The sequence below is a fragment of the Dufourea novaeangliae genome, unplaced genomic scaffold, assembly GCF_001272555.1.
Source record: "Dufourea novaeangliae isolate 0120121106 unplaced genomic scaffold, ASM127255v1 scaffold65, whole genome shotgun sequence".
Taxonomy (NCBI): Eukaryota; Metazoa; Arthropoda; class Insecta; order Hymenoptera; family Halictidae; genus Dufourea; species Dufourea novaeangliae.
In genome coordinates this window covers 3,132,836-3,157,547 of record NW_015373961.1, presented here as the reverse complement: position 1 = coordinate 3,157,547, position 24,712 = coordinate 3,132,836, and the positions used below count along the sequence as shown (strand labels likewise).

General features: G+C 37.4%; 1 protein-coding gene across 1 annotated transcript in view; it reads left to right on the top strand.

Annotated features, from left to right (window-relative positions):
- Positions 1-4,801: 4,801 nt before the first annotated feature.
- Positions 4,802-24,712, top strand: part of LOC107186543 — a 50,119-nt gene continuing 30,208 nt past the window's right edge. The window contains exon 1 of the mRNA XM_015574436.1: positions 4,802-4,993. Within this exon, the coding sequence (XP_015429922.1) occupies positions 4,904-4,993 (90 nt within the window). The 5' untranslated portion in view covers positions 4,802-4,903. The remainder of the gene's footprint in view (positions 4,994-24,712) is intronic.

Sequence of the window (24,712 nt, the reverse complement as noted above, 5' to 3'; positions counted from 1 at the left end):
CGTGGAAAATGGAAAAATCCCCGACCTGTAAATTTCTCACGGAGTAATCAGTTTTTGAAACAAAAAAACCATTGAACTTCCGCAAATTACTACTGAAATGCCGTAGGTTGTGTCGATAAGTTCAAAAGCTCGAACGGTGCAAATTCGCAGGACATTGAAAAATTTCGATCCACCGATTTTCATTAACACTTTGCATGTACATTGCAAAGAGGCTGGATTACTTAAATACCGTTACAAAATTAGTGAGTAAAAAATTAATATCGCAGTATAATTTAACCCATTTGTATCGTTAGCGTATACAGGGTGTTCCGCTTAAAACAGGCCACCTAAATATTTTCTCTATCTGTGATCATACGAGAAATATTTTTTACGTAATTTAAATGGTTTCAAGACACGAATTAGATGGTAGAAAAAATTATATGAGTACATTAAAATTTTTAGAGTTCAAGGTCATTTCAAGGTTATACTATGTCATACAACAGGAAAAATGATGTGCACATACGTAAAAAAACATGGGTGACCTTGAAGAAACCATTAAAAAATGACACTTTTAAACAATTTTGGCCGCCATCCGATTCGTTTCTTGAAACCATTTAAATTACGTGAAAAATATTTCTCGTATGATCACAGATAAAAAAGATATTTAGGTGGGCTGTTTTAAGCGGAACAGCCTGTATACATGCCCAATTTGTCTGGTCACTATCACAGAAGCGTATATATGTATATATACGCGTATCACATTGTACAAAACAATTACTCTAGATTGTTCAAATCAATGAAATATTACATTTTTTTATACTTTCTGAGATATTTGTAATCAAAATTCATAAAAAAAATTTCGTGTCCAGAGTTTATTTTTAATTTATTTCAAATGATGCAAGTGGGTTAAAACAAGACGAATAACCGTTATAAGCTAAACTCATATATTTTCGACAATTTATGACTCAAAAAAATGAAACAAAGTGTGTCTGGTTAAGTACGACTTTTTTCACTGTGGCAGTCAACGTGCTAAACAGAGTCGGGCACAATTTTATTCGAATAATGCATAATGAAACTGGCGGTGACTAAGATCGTCATCGAGACTTTTAAATAACTACTGAAATAAATAATTGTTTGCCAAGTTTCTACTCATTCAAGAAGAAAAATTATTTTATTCTAAAAATTGTAATTTCCACGGGTAATCAATCAGAAATGGCAACGTACTTTTTTGTTTATCTTTTATTCGTTATTCCAAACTGCTTTTTCAGATAATAAATTTGCCTCTGGTATTAAACGGCAAAACTCTCTCATGCCACTCATAAAAAAGAAAAAACGAAAAAATCATCAGGTGTTAGGACCTCAGGCGTTATCGATTTGACGGAAACTGGTCTCGAAACGATGTCTTATCGCGATGCAAGAATAACTGTAATCGACGTGGTTTCCGTATTATTCATTGTTACGGTCGCGATGATCCAGACATTGCGAATTCGCGTTCACGGCAAACGAGCGTGCACAGGACTTTCAAATACGCGCGGATGATTTACAAGCGTTCGAATCGTTCGAGTATCGCCGCAACGGCGATTTCACGGCTATTGGGCCGCGTCCAATACACCGGCGACCGTTCGTCGTCCGCCATTTTTACAGGTGGGACCACACCGCTGACAATTGCTCCGGCTGAAAAACGTTGACGCAAGGTTTAGTCGGTCTTAATTAGACACGGAATCGGCGGATACAGGCGATGCACCGTTAAAGGGTGTGTTCTGGCATTCTACGGACGATCGTCGGATAGAAGGTCACCTGTCCAGGAAAGGGATTTAATGGCCCAGCTGGTTTGAATGCTTGGGAGTGGGCTATACAACGATTCAGGTGATTCGAAAAGTTATTCGCATATTTCGTGGAATGCAATTGTGACGCAATGTTACGCGTACGGTCCAGGGATTTATACCGGGTATTATACCGGTATTTTCGGTTGTACCTTCGCCCTATACAGGGTGAACCACGAATCGTGATCAGTAGAGATTACTCTGTTATTAGCATCTCGATCGAAAATGTTTTTTCTGCAAAAAATTGTGGATGCGTGCTCATCAGAATTGTGGATGCGTACTGTAAAGAACTGTTATGTTTCCCCACCAATCAGAAACGATCATGAAAAATCGCGAATCACTGTGAAACATCATCGTGATTGGGAACGAACGTGATTCACAAGTAGCAGTTAACGCCATCTGTAGTCGCCATCTGTAACCAAAGTTCTGATCCAATTGGTGGGTTGACCGAACTACCACGAGATCCTGCGTGCCCATTGGCTCACGTTAAAGTAGCGTTTTCAGGAAAAACCCGTCTCGAGAGCCCCGGACCGCTACTTTAACGTGAGTTTATTGTACTTTGTCGATTGTATTCTGCTGGTAGAATCGAGTTTTGAGCGAGTGGTTGATAGTTCAGGTTCCAACGAGGAAATCTGATGCTTTATGAATACAACAAATGCGTAAATAGGCTACTGAAAATCTTAACCCTTTCATTCCTAAATTATCTAACAATTACGAGAAAATATTTCTGTTTGTATTTTTGTCTATATTACACGACATGTAAATGATTCACAACAATATTTCAACATTTTGAAAGCGTTTAGTGCCGTTTCTCATTCGTTGCCATTTGGCAATATTTTTTACTTCTATCACAGTTATGTATAATAATTGACGTTATAAAGTTATACGTAGTCAAACCTATTTTTGTTGCCTTTGATCAGTGAACCCTCTTGAAATATTTAAAAGAAATTACGATTTTCTAAGTTCTTTTGTGTTGCTAACAATACTCAACACATGGATTCCAGCAAATAGAAGAGATAATGTTTTATTTTACGGCTAAGATTTTAAAAGCATACAAAAATTCCTGTCATGCCATTTATATAAAACCAGAAGAAACTATTATATACTCACAGATATGAAAAAATATATGATAGTAATATTTTATTCCGTAATTTAGAATACGTAATCATATGGCAACAGTGGTAAGGAAAGGGTTAATAAAGTGTTCACAATCTAGTGAAAGCGAAAAACTGCCAATATTGGTGCTACATGTTAGTTTACTAAAATAAGTACTGAAGTGCTTATTGGTCGACCTAATAAACAGCTTGGAAGTAACATATTTTTTATGTGTGTTAGTTAACAATAATGTAGGATATTAAGGTGACAATGATCAGTGATAGCAAGGTCTGGAACTTGTACTCATACGTAAGACTGCCATTGTAACCCTCGCGAAGGTCAGCAGCCACAGGCTTTTACAACACAAAACCTGCTATAAGTAACTCAGAGGCGAGGTCGAATACAACATACGTTTACATAAATTTATTTTGTTGTCTCTGAGTGGCAAATCGATTTCTCAACAAGGTGATGTATATATCACGGGTCACTGGAGTCAAGTATAGAAATGTTAGTTTTTGCATTAACGTCGTAAAATCGCACTAATCGACTGTTGTACCTCGATAAGATGTTCTCGAATATTTCCTCCCTGAATCGAGGATACGTCGATTTATGGCTTCTCTTCTGCCTTAATACGGACATCTAAAAATTCGTTAAACCTTTCGTGATATTGGGTAATCAATCTCCTTTTTAAAAAGGTCGTTTTAACGGAAGTTTTAGTTTAATGGGAACTTTGATTACAATTTACGGTTCATTGAGTCCACTATTTCATTCTATTTTGCATAACATTTGTCCTACCTTCCGGCTTTCACTATTACGCAAAACGCAGTGAAATGAAAAATTTAATAATATTTGCATGATATTATTAATCCAATAAAATCCCCGACATTAATATTCATCTTCGTAAATTCAGTCTCTGAACCCGTGAATTCACATAAACACCGTCACTAAGTTCATCAATTTCCTTCCAATTAAATATAATATTTCTAGAAATTGCTCCTGTAACTCTAACTTTCATTTGTTGTCAACAACCAGAATTCTTTTCAGTTACTTCAACTTTTAAAAGCATTAAGGTACATTTATCCTAAAATTTACCGTTTCTGAGGTATTCGACTTTGTTTATCTTATTAGTTCCTTCATGAAATATGTTCGAAGTGTGTACCACATGCAATGTCAAGTTTACATGCAATGTAAGTTTTAGGATAAATATACCTTAATACTTTCATACTTAGAATTCGCTATTCTATCGAAGTAAAGCATAAAACCTCCGACATTCGATTTAAGAAAACAAAATTGACTTCTATATCTCCTTTACGCATTCACTTGTCAAGAAATCATTATTACCATATCATGTATTTCTTTACTACCTACAACTTTTATTAGTACAACATTTTCGCATATTTTTTTAAACAACGAAGATATTTCAGATGGACAGAGTTCGTGGGACACACTGTATATTCATATGACATTTTTTACTCACATCAGTTCATAGACTTATCCCTTGAAGTAGTGACATGTATTTATGAATCACCCAGTATATCCCAACAAGTCCATGAACATTTTACAATCTACCATCAAACTATCCTAGAAATGGTCCCAAGCAATTAGGTCTTTCTATCTTCCCACCTAAACAACACAAACACCCAATTCGATACCAGTCGCCTAAAATCCTCCAGTTCCTTAAAACACGTTTCATCGACGGACGGTTCCTGCCCAACGATTCCCCAATTGTCACCGATTTCTATAGTCTTTCTCGTTTATTTTTTCGTTCGTTCAGGTGGCCGTGAGGAGGTCAGCGACGAACAACGGCCGATTCTCGTTCTGTGGGGCCGATCCTCGAGGGGAGGCGAGAAAGGCGGCCCGGTTGCGGCAGGTCACGAGGGAACGGGTCTTAAGGATGGCCCACATTATCCGGCCTTATCGGTGAGAGAACCGCCGCTCGGATCGTAGTGGAAACAGACAGCGAGAGGAGCGGCCGAGATAATAGCGGGGATAGCAGGAAGAAAAAAATGGGGCAAGCGTGGTGCAAGGAGAAGTCCTCGAAGGCTGAGGACTCAAAGTCCCCCCTGGATCGGGTCTTTGTCCGGTGTGCCCATCGGGTATGTGAAAATTATTTGTCATTTCTTTACCTTTGTTATAATACGATTGGAACAGGAAAGGAAACTCGGTACCATTTATAGTGGACGATCAAATTATTCGAGCTAACTGCGTACATCGACGATTTTACGATTTAAGGTGTATTTTTTTTATAATTACGTTTGGGTTTTGCTCGTGTGGATTATTAAATTAAATTGTGAAAATATATATAAAGACGAAAAAATACATATTATATTGTTGTATTTAACCCTGTATATTCGGACACCTTTTTGCTGTTTAGAGATGGAATTTCAAAGAATCTTGAAATTACTTTTCAAGCATTTGAATAAGTAACATTTTAAAGTAAAAAGCAGTGGGATATTTTATGGAGACTAAGAAATAGTAAAGAGTCCCAGAAAATACATTTTACCCCTTTTTGACCCCTTTTGAGGTTGAATTTCGACAAATCCTTCTTTAGTGGATGCTTACGTCATAAAAACAATGTAACTTTCAAGTTTCACGTTTGTAGGTTAAACGGTAAGAGCTGGACGGTGATGAGTCAGTCAGTTAGGGCATCTTTTATATGTATACATATAGATAAGCTAAGTTACATTCTTTTGGTGCATTTTTAGCGGGCAATTGTTAATTAAAAGTTATCCAGTGTGAAAACCTTGATGTTGTGATTTTATGTCTACATAAAAACACAGAAAAACGTATTTTTCGTTCTGTGGCTATAATAATTTGATAATTCGCTACACGTGGGATCTAAAGAGCCCATGTCTCAAATCGTCCAAAGTGTAGTACTGTAAAAAATGTCTTGATGAGACTGTTAACAAGGGATTCTTAAATTAAAGTACTTTTTTTTAGTACGATACATTAAAAAAATAGACGTATATAATGAATAAAAAATATAGAAGTATATACAGGGTGGACCACAAAACGTGATCAGCTTAGATTATTCTACTGCCAGCTGTACGATCGAAAATTTTGTTGGCTAATACAATATGATTCAAGGAAGATTTTTAGATAATTGTACCAAATATTTTGTCAACCTTTTGTTTCAGAGTTTTCTATGTCACCTTCAGACTTTTAAATAAATAAATCAATCATTTTTGTACGCTTATCTTTTAGCGGATATTGAGACGAATTCAAAATTATAGGATATTTTTGACCAAATAGCTAATAGTAGAATAATCTAAGCTGATCACTAGACTGCGGATTTTATGGATGTATAGCCAATATGATTGTTTAAATCTTAGTATACAACAATTTTTAATAAACTTTTATTAGGTATTTGTTTTATTTGGAACCTTTTCTTTAATAAGGTAAAGGAATCTCTGATGCCAGTTTTTGTAAAATAGATAATAAAAATCTATATTTGCATAAAGATCCGCAGTCTACTGATCACGTTAATAATATATAAATTGTTCAGTTTGTTAATTGCGATTTTTTCAAAAAATGCATCGCAATTCCAGTACAAAAATCGCCCAAACTTCGATAAATTACCCAATCTGGCAACACTGGCCATTATCATCGCGTGCCGTAAGGAAAATTCAAATAACCTATTACCCGTTTGCCGCTCGTCGGACACTTATGTGTGCTCACGCGTCCCGTGGCTTAATCATTGTGCATCGAACGCGAACGCCGCTCTAACTTGGAATCCGAGACATGCAGATATGCGTGTAATTGCTAATTAACCGAGTGACGGTCCTCTCCCTCCCTTGTTACACGATGCACGCGAGCGCGTGACGCAAAAAAGTAACCGAACTCGTGGAAACACGTGCCTGTTTTGCTTGAAGTTCAACGCTGCGAGCATAATGGAGCATTTCTAAAGTGACTGGATCTTGTTAAACAATCGGGAATCGACAATATTATTCTGACGTTGGGACAAATGATTCATAACGTTAAATTATTTCGATATAGTTTACTTAGATAGAATAGAATGTTACTGTAAAATTGTAGAAATTCGAATTTACTGCACTACATAAGAATAGTTGAAGAAATTCTTTGCTTATTAATACATAAGATATTCTTTCATATACTTTGCAATTATATCAGGGACAAATCATGTGTTCAAACGTTCATTTTTCGGATAAATATTAACCCTTAACTGCAAACTTGAAACAAATTTTGAATTTTTCTTTCACTGTCCCCACCTAAATAGGGTAGATGCCCTAGTTACTGCCACCTTAAGATTGTAGCCGGACTTCGTTTAATAATTTTACGCCTTGTTTAACCTAAAAGTCGTCTCAGTTTGGAATGTAACACAAAAAGAATTGTTTTATACATTAAATATGAAGAATTAATAAGTAATTAAAATCTGCGAGCAATCCCAGTGGTTCTATTATTGTCACCTCGGAAATTAAAGTAATTCTTATATGCTTTAACAATTTATTTCGTACCATAGATACAGGTTGGATAGTAAAATTACGGCTCTTTCTTTGGTATGATTTCACCATCACTTCCTACTTACGTAGGCGCGTTTCCGACGTTGAAATTGCACTTTCGTTATTCAACATTAATTTTTAAATACCAGGCATGTACATACAGAGTGTTCCTCTTAAAACAGACCACCTAAATATGTTCTCTATCTGTGATCATACGAGGAATATTTTTTACGTAATTTAAATGGTTTCGAGAGACAAATCGGATGGCAGCAAAAATTTTTGATAATCGTCATTTCTGAATGGTTTTTTCAAGGTCACCACCTTTATGCACATAATCTTTCCTATTGTATATTATATCGAACATTATTATGCATTTATCCTTGTATAATAGTATGACCTTGGAATGACTTTGAACTCTAAAAATTTTTAATTTACTTATATAATTTTGTCCACCATCTCATTCGTATCTTGAAACCATTTAAATTAGGTAAAAAATATTTCTCGTATGAACACAGATAATGAAGACATTTAAGTGGACTGTTTTAAGCTGAACACCCTGTATATTTCTCGGCTTTCATATATATTAGGGTTCCCATTTTAATAATAAAATTTTCTATACAAAATTCTTTACACGTTACGTTTTCATTAAGTAAAATAAATGCAGTAGCACGATTGGGGACACTGGCAGTAATTGGGCCATTTATCCTAGTAGAGATTTTTTGAAACTCTAGGCCAGCGGTTCCCAACCTGGTGTACGCATACCCTAAGAAGTACGTGCTTGGTATTTTAGGGGTACTCGAAAAAAAAAGAGTGAAATAACAGCAACTATATAAATTAAAATTATTTTTCGAATATTCTAGACTAATATTTACAGGAACCGCCTGCTCTAGGCGATTGAATACCTTCATTATTCCGAGACGATAACAAAAACTAACATTCGGTTGGTGGTTAAAAGTGTTAGAAAATAAGTCGTTATCGGATTATTCATCTCTGAGACGAATCGTCTGCAATTAAGGGATAATGTCGTTGTCGAACAATCGTGGAACAAAATGTCCCGAATTCACTTCCAATTTCGACTTCCTGTCCGCCCCTCCCTCTCGAGCATTGCGCGGCCGTCCACCCTTAAAAACGAAATTCTTCCCCGTCTGTACTGTATGCGATTAAACAGTGGTTAAATGTGTAATGCAAGAGTAACGAGCATGCTAATGAACCGAAACAGACACACGTAACGTTCGCTATTACGTAACCCATCATGCGAAATGCAGAGCGGAATAATGGGACTCCATTGCAAATGAAAAGTAATTAATTATCTCACGTGTATCGGGCTCGATTAGCACGGTTCCAAGGAGGTCGTGTCGGTTTTGTATATGCGGGGCACGCGTTTTCCCCCTCCTCCTTTCGCCCCAATACCGATCACAGTTTCGTTATTTTTTCTGGCTCGATTCTTCTCTTTTTTATTTCTGCCTGGTTACGTGAAACATAATTCGCGTGTGTATATACATTTTGCCACAGTCCGCTGGCTGTTTCACGCCCGACTCGTTCCGATTCAATGGCGTTCCGCTCGCGGTTTCCTTTTCACCGTTAAATATATGCGTGCACGCGACTGTGGGAATAATAATCACGCTGACGGTTTTATTCGTGTATCATCCGTTCGTCGTTTTTTTTTTCCCCCTCCTTTGCCCATTCTGTCGAAGCTTTATTCTCGCGTATTTATTCTACCACTGAATACTTCGCGGCTATTCGCAGAAGCAAGCGGAGCTGGTTTTGACTTAATTCTTTTGGACGAGATTCGTATGTTATTTTGCGACGTTTTTGAGATTCATTTGGATGTACCGGGGATGATCTAGGAAAGACTGTTGGTTGAAATTATTTGTTAGTGGTGCAGGGTGACGAATGCAGAAAATTGTTATATGTGAGAGATTATTTAGTATTTAGTTTTGGTACGTATAAGAATATTACCATTACTTATTGCGTGTTCAGGGGTACCTGTGGTAATTATTGTGTATTAACTATACACTATGACAACAGGATAATAGTGTATTAACCAATGTTAAAGTACACATTTTTCTTCGTAGGGTTGTTCTATTTAATATCATTTATAATATTTATATGAGAAATCGTCTGAACTTTTGTGTGCTTTTCAGTAATTATTAATGTAATTCACTGGTAAGTTTTCTGGCCACTAGTTCCATTTCAGAAAATAAAAATTTAACTCTAGGTTATTAAACTATCCTGTGACTTACGTTATTACTAATCATTCGTAAAAATTACAATTAAAAGAGAACCAATTAAAAAAAACTCATAATGTTTTGGAAAAATTATTTTTATCGAGATAGAAACCTACGATATAACTATCTATGATAGTCAGACTTAAAAATAATGAAAAATTAGGATAGTATAGTAAATCATCGATGAATGTTCGAAGACTCCTCGACACTAAGTGTTCAGGCGTCATCTCCATCACTGGGAGGTTCAAAAAGTCAGAACAAATCAAGCACTCAGTGGTGGAGATGACGTCTGAACACTCAGTGCCGAGGAGCCTTCAGACACTAATCGATGATTTACTGCACTTATTCAGCACAAGCTACATACACATCAACATCAACACGATTCCTCAGAATCGTAAATTCGAGGTCATAATGTTTCCAATACTGTAATAATCCAGTGTAAAATTCTAATCAACTGCACCTGCACCAAAGTCTAGTTTCAGGCCAGCATCAAATACAGTGACCCGAATGGGGTACGCTTGTCTTTCGATTCAAGCGAAACACGTTCAATCTTTCCCGCAAATTTTATTACAAATTCCGTGACTAGGAGCACAATGAGAAATACGCTCGCATGGTACACGATAAATTACGAGAACTTACACAACGGTTCGATATTTTAGCATATACATTGCCCGTACAAGCGAGCAGAATCGCAGAAAATTCAACGAATTAACGGGACGACTGGGGAAACGCAGAAGCGTAAATAAACGTATCCACGCCCGGGAAGAAAAATCGCGTTGTGTGTTTCCCTTGCGTTTTTCCGGGGCGAGATAAAAACCGTGGCCCGGCGTACAGTTAATAAACACGCTTACACGGCCTCGGGCTCGATTTTTCCTCCTTCGTTGGCTCTTGCACAACCGTAAATCCTTGACGATGCCGCCGCCGCGTTTTCTCATTTAGCAGCGAACTTATCGCGCCGCGTCTAATTGATCCTGCGAAACACACGAGTACCTCCCTACCACCCGTCGAACCGCGATCTATCGATCACCACCTGGTTCTAGCTTGTTCGAAGCAATTTTATCTCTTTGCTCGCTGGCGTAACGCGTTAAGGAAACATTCGATTGTCTTCCGGGTCGATCGAGCATTCCGCGAACGTTTTCAGTCGATGAGAATCGACAATAGGGGGGTTAAAATGGAGGAAAACGGGTGTCCTCAGGAGCCTTTTAACCGGAAACTTCTTGGCTCGACGTGGCGTTCGAGTGTCCTTTCGGAAACATTGAAATCCTTTAGTTGAATTTTCACTCGATGAATCTATCTTGTCTGGGAGTTCTTTGTCGGTTTTCGATGGGAATGCTTTATGACGGGGCGGTGAATAGCGAGAATGTAGTGGAAGATTGATGGGCTGAATGATACCGATCGAAATATCGTCGCTCTAGTTCTTAATTGTTTTATCTGCACTAGTTTCGAAACTGTGAAAACTGAGTTCAATGTTCACGAAGTTTAATATTGTAGAAGCTGGAAAATAGTGAAACGATAAAACATACTATTGTATCGTCTACTGAATAGCTACTTATTACAATATTTAATAAAATTTTATCTTAATATTAACATAAATTTTTAATTTAAAAAAAAAATTTGAAAGCTTCGGAGTTGGGACTTAAAATATTTGCTGTTTTCTAAGTTGAATTTTCTTTATATTATGGTGAATTTGTATTCTTTGGACCAATGAGACGCCCGTAGGTTGGTTGATTGAATTTTTTTTTCAAAAATGGAGTTATAATAATTAATAACTTGGGCGACGATATAACTAGCTAAAAGACGGACGCCTTAACACATTCATTGCATTTGTTTTTTTCAGAAAATAAACAATTAATAGTCATTTTGAGACTGTTTAAAACATTTTTAAAAATATTCTTTTTTCTTTATAAATAATGTGCTTTTGCTTTCACGATAAATAACTGACAGTGACACCGTTTTTTAAATGTTTGGATGTCACTTAAAGAAGTTTCGTACTGGCGATCGACAAGAAATGTTTCGATCACGTTCGTTCCCAATCACGGTGATTTTTCACAGTGCTTCGTGATTTTTCGTGATCGTTTCTGATTGGTAGAGAAACATAACAATTCTTTACACGCGACACATAACCCGTATATTTTATATTAACGACATCGAAACAAAAATTCGAGTTATATCTCACAAAGTGAAGGAATAATTACAAACAATGAAGACTAATGAATAAATTAATGATTATAAATTACTACATATTACCTAGCAAATCATACTTTTATAATTTCCTATTTACTCTACTGATTTTTCAAAACGCAAATAGTAATGTAACTCATCGTAAAATCATATTGAATACGTTTTTCTGTCTAAAGACCAAGGACTTACGATCGCAGTCAGTAAATTCACTCAATAAAAAAAATCGCCATGACGGTTGTGAATGAAATTAAATCACGACCCTGATCGTGATTCGGCGATCACTGTGATAATTCACCGTTACTGATTTTGCACGTCATCTCTACTACAAACCAAAGTAAAGTCAACGATCATTTATCAAAAAAATTCTAAAATTGAAATGTAACGAGAAGAGACGTACACCGTTCACCGATTGAAGGGTAAATACTCGAGAAACGTCAGTGTACGTATTCCCTGGAACGGTGCAACATCGGTCGTTCGACCGTTTATCCCACTGTAGCCATTACCGAGCATCGACCGATTCTTCCCCGAACAATAAATCGATTCCATAATCGCGCGTGTTGTACTTTCAACGAGCTAGGTATCCCTGCCCCTCCGGCTATTACTCATTCTTACATAATTCCCGGTTAACGCAGTACTCGCAGATGTTGCGTACCGAGGAAAAACGTGCTTCCACCGGGCGTTAAAGGTTAATTACGCGTCCGTTCGTGCACGCTACAAAACAAACTTTAAATGTTGCAGTTTTTAATCGGATTGCCGACGACGCTTTCGCAGCCGTTTACGCCCGCCGGGGAATTCCCGGTTCGGGGCCATTCCTCGCCGATTTATGGACCGTTCATTAACGCGAGATTCGTCGCCCGCCTGGAATAATGTTCCATGGACTTACGGGAATATGTACGTACTTCTACGGCGGTGTTACAGACGCTCTGTTATGTTGTTCTAAATGTTCTTTCGTTGAATTAAAACATTCTCGATTTCCCGACGAATGCCTTTGCACGGTGGTACCTTCGGACGGTGGACACAATTGTATAGGGTGAGACTTGCGAAATTTATTAGGTCAGTAGTAAACAGGGGAACACTTCTGTAACTAGAAAGTAACGATTTCTTTTTTAAACTTCGCAGGTTTGTTTGAGATCTTAATAGACACGTCGGGAAATTTTTCGTTTTTGCTGATGGTCGATGGTTTAGGGTGAAACCACCCCTCAAAGGTTAATGTGTGCTTTCCTATTTTCCTGTATGTCTTGAAAACTATGGTAGATATAAAAAATTGTTAGAAAGGACATTTAATTGCTTTGTATGCTGTATAAAACTGTGCAATGAAATTGTTAAAAATTCGATTATTAAGTAAATAATTAAATAAATAAATATATAAATTGTTAACAATATCATTACGCGATATTATTTCAGAAGAATCTATTCAATTTTCGTCGTAACTGTTTTTGGATATCTACTGTAGTTTTTAATATATACAGGAAAATAGGAAGAAGCACACATTAACCCCTAAGGGGTGGTTTTACCCTGCACAACCGAGTATCAGCAAAAATTAAAAATTGCCCGAAGCTTCTACCCAGGTTCCCTGCAAACTTACGGAGTTAAAAAAAAAAGTTCCCTTGTCGGTATTTATACGCTAGCACCAGTCACGAGTGGTCCGCAGAACTTAATTAATGACCTAATATTCAGTCGGTTAAATAATCTTTCGGTGTCGTGTTTAAGGAACTGGGACGAAGAGTTATTCGCTGTTTTATAGTTTCTTTAGCCTCGTTTGGTGGTCGAGGAGCGTTCTTAATTTGGACAACGTATTAATCGTTGTACAGGAGTGGGGTTTATTAACCCCCAAGTCGAAGAATGTTTTTTATCAGGGAAAATTGTGAATTAATTTGAGACCGATAGTTAGGGTCCAGTATAAGGTTCAAGGTTAATTTTTTTTATTGTTCTATAGGCCTTCAAAAAATCTGAAAAAATTCTGGGGCACTTCTCAAAGTATGCACTACATTGTAGACTCCTTCGTTAAGTGAAATGTTCAAAATATTTTTTTCAATAAGAAGCAAAATACATAGGAAAGCTCGGGAAGATGGGAATTCGCTTAGATGGTCAACGACCTATATTATCTACGAAGGGTGTAAACTTTAGAACATAATCTTAAATTTGAAGATGTCCTACCTAAACTGGGACAAACATTTTAAATCACTAAACCGAATGAAATAAAGGCTAATAAGGGAAGAATTACACAATTTCTATTCAGAAAAGAAAGTATTCGAGTGGCGTCAAGTCCGGAGAACGGTTGCAAGTGTTGTACGAATTTTACATTCACAAAAGTTTATCACCATTCACTGACGAATATCTCAGTAATTATTAGTTTCTGTACCGACATACCCAAAAGATTTTTATTCAATGCCTAACACTCTTTTCAATTGCAGGATCAAATTTTACACATTACAATTAAAAAAACTCAATGTGACCCTCATATCTCTAAAAAACTAATTTCATACATCTCCTATTTGAAACATTTATTACAAGTCCTATTTACAAGTGTAAACTGTTTTTTATATGAAAAAATGTTTAGGTGGCAGTGTTAGATGAATCATCCTCTATAATCATTTCAAGAATTTCAATTTTAGTATCGTACAAGACGATAATTCCCGTATTTGCCTAATATGTGCTCTACTTTCAATAAACGACAAAATCCCATTATTTACATTATGTATATTAACAATATTCCATTTTCTGGAATCGAAAGTCGTACATTCCAGTAAAGAAAGAGTCGTCGAAACGCGAAACGTTGAACTCGCCATGAGATGTACACGGCGGTGACGAGGATTGTTGGTTCATCAAATACACCTCGATTGTCCCGAGCAGATACTACTTATCGAGGCTGTTGTCGCGGCCGCCTTTAATTCTCCGTTATCTGCGCCGCGGACGTGTTAAGATTATTCGAAATCTAGAACCGTAGGATCGCTCCAGGGCGCGGCCGGTTTCCGGTCTTCGTCGGCCACTTCTTATCGCGTTCGACATTCGCGCTGTACCGACGCTGGTTACACTCGCGCGAAACATCACGCGCCTTCTAGTTGGACGACGCTGACTCACGTTCGTAGATCGTCGATCGAGGAACGCGCGGCGTTGAAACGGTATTCTGATCGCCGGAGGATCTAGTCTGGATCATCGAATGTTCGAGTTTTGGAGCACAAAGAGAATCCCGATCCACATTTTCTATTGCTCAATTATCTTGTTGTTGTCGACTGTCTTTTAATATTAGCGTACCGAATTTATAGAAAAAATTTGTAGAATGAGAAAAGGAAATAGATTAATTGGTTTTCTATGGATTTTTGGAAATACTGCAGAGTAGATACTTTAAAAAACAAAATGGAATGCACGATTGTAAGAAATTGAACTTTAGAGGTATATGTACAGTAGAGCTATAAGTATTCGGATATTCGAACTATTCGAATACGAATAATTTATTCGAAGAATATTCGAATACTTCGAATCATTCGAATAGTACAGAGTATTCGAATAAGAGAAATTTTCTGACGAAGATGCAGATTTGACGTTTGAAAAACAAATAATTATAGAGGCCAATGTGAAAAGAATTTTATGATAAAGTGTGAAAAAATATATTATGCTCAGATTCATATTCAGTACAATCCAAAGTTCGATTACTTCGAATATCAAATTCGAATTATTCGAATATTCATACTGGCTGTAGTAGGCCATTTTCGACAAAAGTTAGTGAATGTTTAGTAATGATTGAGTATTGTTTTTTTTGCTTCCTAAATTATTGTATCAAAGGATTAATATTAGTGTCCTGAATTTATAAAAAAAACTTGTGAAATGCAAGGAGGAAATTGATTAGACACTTGGTATTGTGATTTTTGACTATTACTTAACTTTTACTAAATAATTACACTGAGTATACATATACTTAGTGTGTGGATTTTGGAAGTAATGCAGAGTAGATTGTTTAAAGAACAAAAATGGAAGGTACGATGTAAGGAATCGAACATTAGAGTCACTAGATTACGCTGAAATATAATTAATGTTTAGTAATGATTGAGTGTTAATTGTTTTTAGGAACAGGAAATTTCATCTTGATCGTTACTCCAGCGTTTCTATCATTATTTTTAATTGGTATCGACGGTTATTGTAGGGCAGGCTATAATAAGCAGTGGGAACTGTGTGATTTAGTAATTTTATGCTCTTTTCATTGAGGATGTGGCGAGAGTAATAATCGGTGTTTTTGTCGATGGTGCTCTATCATTATTAAAATGGTAGCTGCAAGAATCAGAAAGTAGAGAGCATTCCGCATTCTTATACATTCCTTATTGCTACGTTATTTATGAACATTAAGTGATCGCACAAATCCTTAGCAATCATTTACAATTCGTAGTATTAGTTTGAACGATCAATCGCAGTTAATAATCCTATCTTTTCACTTAATCGAAGTTTTAATCTATATTTATGTAAAATTGTCGTTTGAAGCAGCCATATTCAAGTATGAGTTATTAAATCCCAACCAAAGAAGTATAGAAAGTACACAAAATCGACAATTACATACGACTATCTATAATAATGTCCTGTCAGATTTTGGAGTCAAAGTTTCTTTTTTGTTGTATGACGAAGATTTTCAAATTTTCTGTTTTAACATCCGTCCTCACAGAAATCAAGGGTAACGCGTAACTCGTGTAGTCATAAATTTGAGATACCTGAACAGTCCACTGACGTCATGGACGTTCGTATCTCCTTGGAATGTAATGTAACTCATGTTAAACACGATCGAGTCCCAGTTGTCGACGGAAGATCTATCGAGATTCGACCTCGTTCGGATCATTAGCGTAGCATCGTTAACGCGACGACGTTCCTTGCGAATATTATTATTGTTTACCGTCCGCCATCTTGATGACATTTGTGACACCTGTCAATTATCCCAGAGATAACATCTAAGGTATACTTCAATATTTTCCATGGTACAATTCGCGTAACATATGGCCAGCAAAAATATTTACAAATAATGTATTTTAACTACATTCACACCGGTAGTGGCGATAATTCACTTTCGAACTACATTTACCAGTAATCGAATAACGTTAAATTTCGTGATTCGTCGTAGAGATACCGTTAGTAACAGAGTATCGATCGATAAATCAATGAACCGAAGGTTGCGTGTCGATTAACAGGAGGAAAAAACTTTCAAACAATTAAGAGTGACAATCGTAAGTGTACCGTAGGTCATGCACACAAAGCATTCGCGCGTTACTATAAATATTCAAAACGAATACCATTCTATTGTGTTCTATTCGATGCAAATGTATAACTACCCGGTTCTGCGCGCATTTACATACTCGAGACAATTGCTCGCAAGCCTGCAATTGACACTGTATCTTGACAGTGCACATAATGTAAAATTGCTTCACGTCTCTCTTAAGTCTGTCTCAACGTGAGAACAGATTTCAAGTTGTACACGACGTTTCAATGTTTGTTGTCACGTGCAACTCCGTGGCGTATGTGACCCAAGTGGCAACAAGCATTAGACTTCCATGTATAACTAGATTTAATCACAGTTTAAACAAGTGTCATTGAACACGCTGCAATTGCACGTACCAATGGTAAATCAATGTTATAAAATTGAATTCCATGCTCTAAACATCGAATGTAGGAAAATATTTCCAATAAACATTCTGTTAACTGGGCTGCGAATGTTTATGCAAATTTACAATTTTGTTCAATAATATCGTAACCAAACAAAATCAAGCAGAATTTTATTTCTCGCACTAACGGTTTTAATGTGTCTATAATAACACGTAAATACTATTAAATTGTATTAGAATACTTATTTTGTTAAGTATTGCAAGTCAGGGAACGCTATAAATGCATAAACATCCGCAGTCTAACAATAATGTTATTTATTGTTGGGACACAATATGTACTTTTACATGAACGCGTCAGCGTCACAGCAGAAATCCAATATGGCCGCCATTGGTAACCGCACGTGATACATCGTCTCATCATTCCACGCCGACATTTTGACTATTCTATACTGATTTAAAATACGCTGTAGATTTCAGACGATTTAAAAAATCTGATAGAATCAAATGCAATATGTACCTCTAAGAAAATTAAAAGCGTGTACTCCTTTAACACGTTGATATCTAATTTTTGGTCTCTATGGCTCAACTCCCCGCCCGTGACTCAGATCTGCGACAACGGGCGCTAACGTGTAATGACATTCGTCATTGTCTTCAAACATCTCACGCTATTTTTGTCGAGTACAAAGGCAGGAAGAATCATTGGATAAGAAAAATGATTATAAAAAGCACGTTGCTTGAAAACTTACTGTATCACTGAAAATAGAGAAATACGATAAAATCTTTGTTACATAATCCAAGAACCTACAAGATCGGTATACTGATTGGCACGATCTCGTGTACAGGTTTTCCTAACAATAAGATCCGAAATCCCTTTCCTAACGTCGCGTTCACAATCGTCGCGTCGTCTCGACGGTTCACCTTCGAAGTACGCCTACCGCAGCAAGCGGTAAGAAACGAATCAGATATGGGCACAGGTTTCAAGTACGAGCTTCTTGTTACACAAGAGTGTGCCGTAAGCGACGTCTTGACCCAGGCCTAGCCTCAAAGACAGGCCACGCGTTCTAAAACGACGCTACTAAACAGCATAGAAAACACTTCATTCGAACCTAACCTCTTTTACTTTCAATAGCAACAGCAATAATTGACATGTTTATTCAAAATGAGATAACCTGTCTAAATTGAATCTTTCGCAACATCTGTTATTTTCCAATGTTTCTAATAAAATTCCTGGCCAGAATTTTCGGTTTCTGAATCAAATGCGCGCCGCGTCACTTGGTTATCCAAAATGGCGGCCGAACGGTCGGCGGCCATATTGAATGCTTCGCTAGACCGTGCTAATTTTTCCCCTGGTATCTTTCATGGAATATCTCGCGTCGAAACGTCGTCGAGACGCGCAAGACGTTCTGGAATATGTACATGGTAATATTTCTCGCGAACGGAGGGGGGAGAGAAACGGCAAAAGAGGTACCCTAGCTCCGCGCAGCTTTCGCACGCGTGCATCTGACGTATCTCGCGCTTATTACCCGGCAACACGGCGAAGGAGATTGCGTAAACACGTAAGCCGCGTATTTCTGGAGAGGTGAGCAACGCGCGGCTCTTTTTACGCCAGAAGGACACGGCCGTGTGTCTTTTATGCAGGGCGCGGCGACGTCTGCGGCGAGCTTGCTGAAGCTGAACAGTTAAGACGGTGGATCGGTGATTCTTGGAATGTCTATTCTTGAATTTAAAAGATCGATAAACCCCTTCGACCAACACGATATCAGTATCGGCGTTAATAATGACAAAATGATTGTTTAGTGCAGTAGCGGGATAAAATATAATAGAGATCAAATATGTGTACACTAGAATTCACTTATATTATAGAAACACTTTTGGTAGTATAGAAAGTAGGTCTGAATTGTCTATAAAAAAAAAAAAAATAAAAAAAATAGTCGTTGTTTAGTTCATTAACGGGACAAAATACAAATATAATAGAGATCAAATATGTGTATATTAGAATTCATTTATATCGAAGAATTACTTTCGATATTATAGAAATTTGGTCTGAAATGTCTACAGGGTTTAACAAAAGTGTTGTATCTCTCTAAAATGGGTCACTCGTGAGGTGATTTTAAGGAGGAACAACTTTCTCCTTAGCGAAAATGTTACCCGAGGCTTTGTTAGCATTTTTCCTAAGGAAAAACTTGTTCCAAATCATCTCACGAGTGACCCATTTCAGGGACCTACAACACTTTTGTTACACCCCGTATAACAACAAATTTCGACATGGGTGAAAGCTGACCCGGTATTATTAAACTCTAATTTATAATATGTGTCTTTAATGCTTCTGTCGCGAATAAATCGAACGATCCTGCAATTTCCAAGCAATCAGACTGAAAATTAATGTTCTCCTTCATTCGAGTCATTTGCTTTTTTTTTGTCGACGATAACGTAGGTAGTCGATCAGCAGTGAAATTGAAAATTTTCTCCTTCAACGACCATTAACGAACGTAATGTCTCAGAGTAGCCGGTCTTCGTAACAGTCGGCAACTTTGTACACCCGTTTTCTCAAACACCGGTTACATAAAGCGGCGATTACTCGCACGTTTATAGAGAGGACAGTAATATACTCGTGCTTAACAATAAAATTGCTCCTCGATTTACAGCGGCGACGGCGTCACCGTCTTACCTTCTCTAATCTTTGACCCTCGCGTTCCTGTGGCCAGGTTACCGACGACTCACGAACGAACACAGTTACTGAACATGCAAGGTGTGTCAGCTACTTGTGTTAGAAATATTATTAGAAATTATATTAGCATATAAAGAAATTTAAGAATGACGAAATTCTGTTGGAAGTTTCGTTTTCAAGTTGGTAACAGTTAAAAATTCAGGCCAGAAAACGCCTGAAACCAGGCAACCCGTCCACAAACGTTAAGCGTAGGGCAGGGAAGTGCAGGCACTAAGCAAAAATATACTTTTACATTTACCTCGTAGTCAAAGAAGTGATGTATAACACTTGAACTCGAATTTGAACTATATCTTCTTGTGACACATCATAAAAAGGCACACACGAATCGTTGCACGGTATTAAACCTTGGTTAGTCGTTTAAACTACTGTCACATGCACAGAATAAATACTAAATAAAATAACTTGAATTGAACTAAAACTCACTATAATAAATAAATTAATAGTATACAAAAATTCAAGGGCTGTTTCACGGCGAGCAGATGTGTTCACGATGACGACTGCCATCGAACTAAGGAAACGTTACTCGAATCCTACGCAAAGGATAGAAAAGTAATAAAAATGTATAAACAACGAGTGGATACCTGCTCTTCGACAGGATCGCCAAGGTTTGCGACTGACCTGCAGATGTGATTGTACCGAGGGAAAGGTACACGTCACGTATTCGGTTGAGAAGGAAGGGTCTATTGTTTTCGAGGAACGCCAGAAAAAACGCTTACCGCTTGTACGCAGATTGCCTGGTTTCAGGCGTTTCTCATAGCAATTTTAGACTGTTAGTAACTTGAAAACGAAGCCTCCAACATAATTTCGTCATTCTTGATTTTCGTTTTAATTTTACATACAGAATCAACCTTTAAAGTTTTTAATACCAACAGCCGAACTCAATGTATACGTACATGCATCGTGAGATCTTGTTATGTGTCACAATTGACCCAACCATCGGATTTGATGGCCTATATCCTGAAACTTAAGTGTCAAAAGTTACAATTTTTCAGAGAAGAAGTTGAACGAATTTTCTTCCAAACGTCGCCATTTTGACGCTCCTTAACATCTACAATCTATTCTTAATTTACTTCCATACTAATAAAAATTAATAATATAATACATACCATGTGGAAAAATTGTACTTTAACATCATTATGTATATCATGTCTCTCACCAAAGATAATTTATATAATTCAACAAAGGACGTCTTAATAAAAATGTAAAGTCTCAAATTAATGTTTAAAGTCGTATTTTTTTTTCATATCATTTTAAGGATCTCGCATTTTTATCTCGAGTCCACGCTGCATTGAGTCGTAAGCGAGGCATGGTAACTCTATTCTCACTCGAAAGATTATTGAATCGTTACCGAAAGGCGTAAAATCCAGGAGATACCGATGCAAGGGGCCACGATCGACCTACGTCGTTCTATTATTAATAGCCGGTGAAAGTTTCATTGTGTCTTTCCGTGGAGACACCAGGGCAAATGGCTCGCAGAACACGGAAGAACGTGAACCATTAATGATTACCGAGCCCCGCTCGTAATACGCGAGATTGATTTAAGCTTCTTAGAGCTTTTATCGCGGCATTAAATGGGAAGGTTCGTGGAGACTCGATTTTTGTCGTCGGATATAAGCATTTCCGGTGAAAGGCCGGGTAATTTCGATCTCGTGGAATGTTGGTATACGTTATATGCTTGATGAATAAAGTGTCCCTTAAACTCGTTTCGTATTTTAACGATGTTATTTTTTGGTTATACAACTGCTTGAAAATCTGTAGTGTGTTGCAACTGACATAGTCGAGTTTCATTCGTCGTGAAATTAAGACGAGAAAAATGGTAATTTTATTCGAATTTCTTGAATACCATTGCGGTGGTACCTCTATTATCTTCACCGACGGACACATGTAACTGCTGTAATACGAGAATATTTTTATAAGTTTATCACTTTGTTTTTTTCTTAATAAGCATTCGTAGTTTTTTGACATTTTAAATGTTCGATCAAAGACTTAATATGACGACGTCGACAAATGAACGAAAATTAGAATTCATAGAAATAAAATCAATTTCGGAAAACAGTAATTTGAACCGTCCATGGAAACGAAAAACAGAATTATAACACCACAAGTGTGAATTACGATCACTAGATTGATTTTATGAGATTTTAGCCCCGAATGCAGTAAAAGAAAAAACTTTCATCAGACGCAATCAGTTTTCTATTTGATTCGGAATCCAATAAGATACTTAAGAAGAGACAGAAATTCCTACACTTGCTCTTGTCTTTGCAAATCACTTTAGAAAATGTCATTCTGCCTAAGAATCCGCAGTCCAGTAACCATTGATTAAACACAATTACATATATGATTTTTCTAGTCCCTACGCAAGTGCGTATTTATCAAGCATATCCCGCATATACTTTGCGTCCATCTTGTATATACTCTATATATTCACTGCATAAAAAAAAAAACAATTTTTTTAAAAATATTTTTTTAAATCCTCTAATAATAAAACATTTTTCTGTCAAAGTATCATTTTTAAAATCCACTTCTCTAAATCATGCATTTGCATAAATTTCTACTAACTAATCTAATACATCCACTGTTCTACTAACCGAATGTTCAGTTATTAACCGAAGCACCGCTACAATCGCAATTAAATACCAACGATTCGATCTCGTGCACACAACGCACGCAAAAGAATGCTGTTCAACGATCAACTGGCTTCACCTTCTACATTCTTGTCCTGTTAAAGGGCAAACAACTCTGTATATTCGTGAACCGTCCACCCAGCGTCTTATGAAAATTTTACAGCCACTTCCACGCCACTTTCGAAATTTCTTCACGCTTCCCGAGTAAATAATAAAGTTTTACGGCGGATGGGGCTTATCGGTTCCGAGCGTTCTGTCGTGTAAGTAAGTACTTACATGCTCAGCGACGCCTGCTGGAACTCTCGAATTCGATCGAACGCCTTGGGAATATACCGTCAGTTTTCCGCGGAAAAACATGGTAGTACAACGCTAAGCGAAGCGTTTTGCAACGAATTCTGTTCTATAGGATCAACTGTCTACAATAATACGACCGGGAGGGAACGACTTTCCTTCGATCATCGGACGCGAGACACCACCGTTCCACGTTAATCCCGCGCAAGGTCGCAATTTTATTGCCTTCTTCGCGACAACTTCTGTCAGACTGTTTACTATTTCGAATTTACGATCATTTTACTGTAGGACGCTGTAAACAGTGTGACCGATTGTACGGAACCAAGCTGATTGCGTGTGCAGTTTTTCTAGAACGAAAATTTCATCGTAAATGATATATTTTTATATTCTACGTATTTTTAGATTATGTCCATCAGGATGAATAGAATTTTTTTTTTTTACCGAAAAATTTACAGACGGAATTTATGTATGAAATATGAGACATCGTATTGCGTGTTTTCTTTCGTGGCAGAAGTTTATGATTTTTCACTATTATTTGGACAGTGATGTGAAACTACGATATTTTCGTGACCGACTGTATTTATCACGAACCCCCCAACAAGGTATCAAAACAATGCCTACGGTCCTCCGGAGCGGTAGCAACTGGCACGGTAATTTAATCGGGACAACTTCTGTCCCCCCAACCCCACAACATCAGGGAGAGGGGCAGACACGACCTGTTTCGTCCGCGACAACTTTCCCGACGAATTTGCAATGTAAACCGTGCACGGTGGAAACGACACGTGTACGATTTCGGTAGGGATGTTCGTAGTACGTGGGTCGCGATTATGTGAACGCCTGGGGCGGAGAGGGTTGTCGATAAAAATTCCCGCGCACTGGCTCGAACACGTTCACTCGGTCAACCTCATTTCTCGAACTTCCGGCGCGCGATGTCTTTCGCTCTCCGGGAAGTTTCCGCGTTGGATCGTTGATTTGTCGCTAGAGGACGCTCCTGCGACGCGGAACATGCCTACGTGTTCGTTTTTGTCGCGTACTCTCTATGTGATCTGTCAGGGAGACGCCATATTGGAGTTTTCAGTTGGTTAGACTTTTTGTCGAAAAGGATGTTGATGAGACTAGCTTAAGGTGGTATCAATAGATAATGAAAATGTGAAGAGATCAATCGCATCGTTTTTTAAATGGTATACCTATATGTATATTCGTTTTTGTTGTGTACTTATTCTTTGTGATCTGTCAGGGAGACGCCATACTGGAGTTTTTAGTTGCTTAGACTTTTTGTCGAAAAGGATGCTGATGAAACTAGCTTAAGGTGGTATCAATAGATAATGAAAATCTGAAGAGATCAATCGCATCGTTTTTTAAATGGTATACCTATATGTATATTCGTTTTTGTTGTGTACTTATTCTTTGTGATCTGTCAGGGAGACGCCATATTGGAGTTTTCAGTTGGTTAGACTTTTTGTCGAAAAGGATGTTGATGAGAATAGTTTAGAATGGTATCAATAGAAAATGAAAATCTGAAGAGATCAATGGGATATTTTTTTTTATGGTATACCTATATGTATGCTCGGTTTTGTCGCATACTTGGTAATTTATCAGAGAGACGCCACCTTGGAATTTTCGATTGGTTTTTCTCTCCGTGAAAATGGATGTCGATCAACGTGTTGCTTAGAATAGGGCGCAATAGATAATTGTAGTTTGAAGAGATCGATAGTACAGCCTCC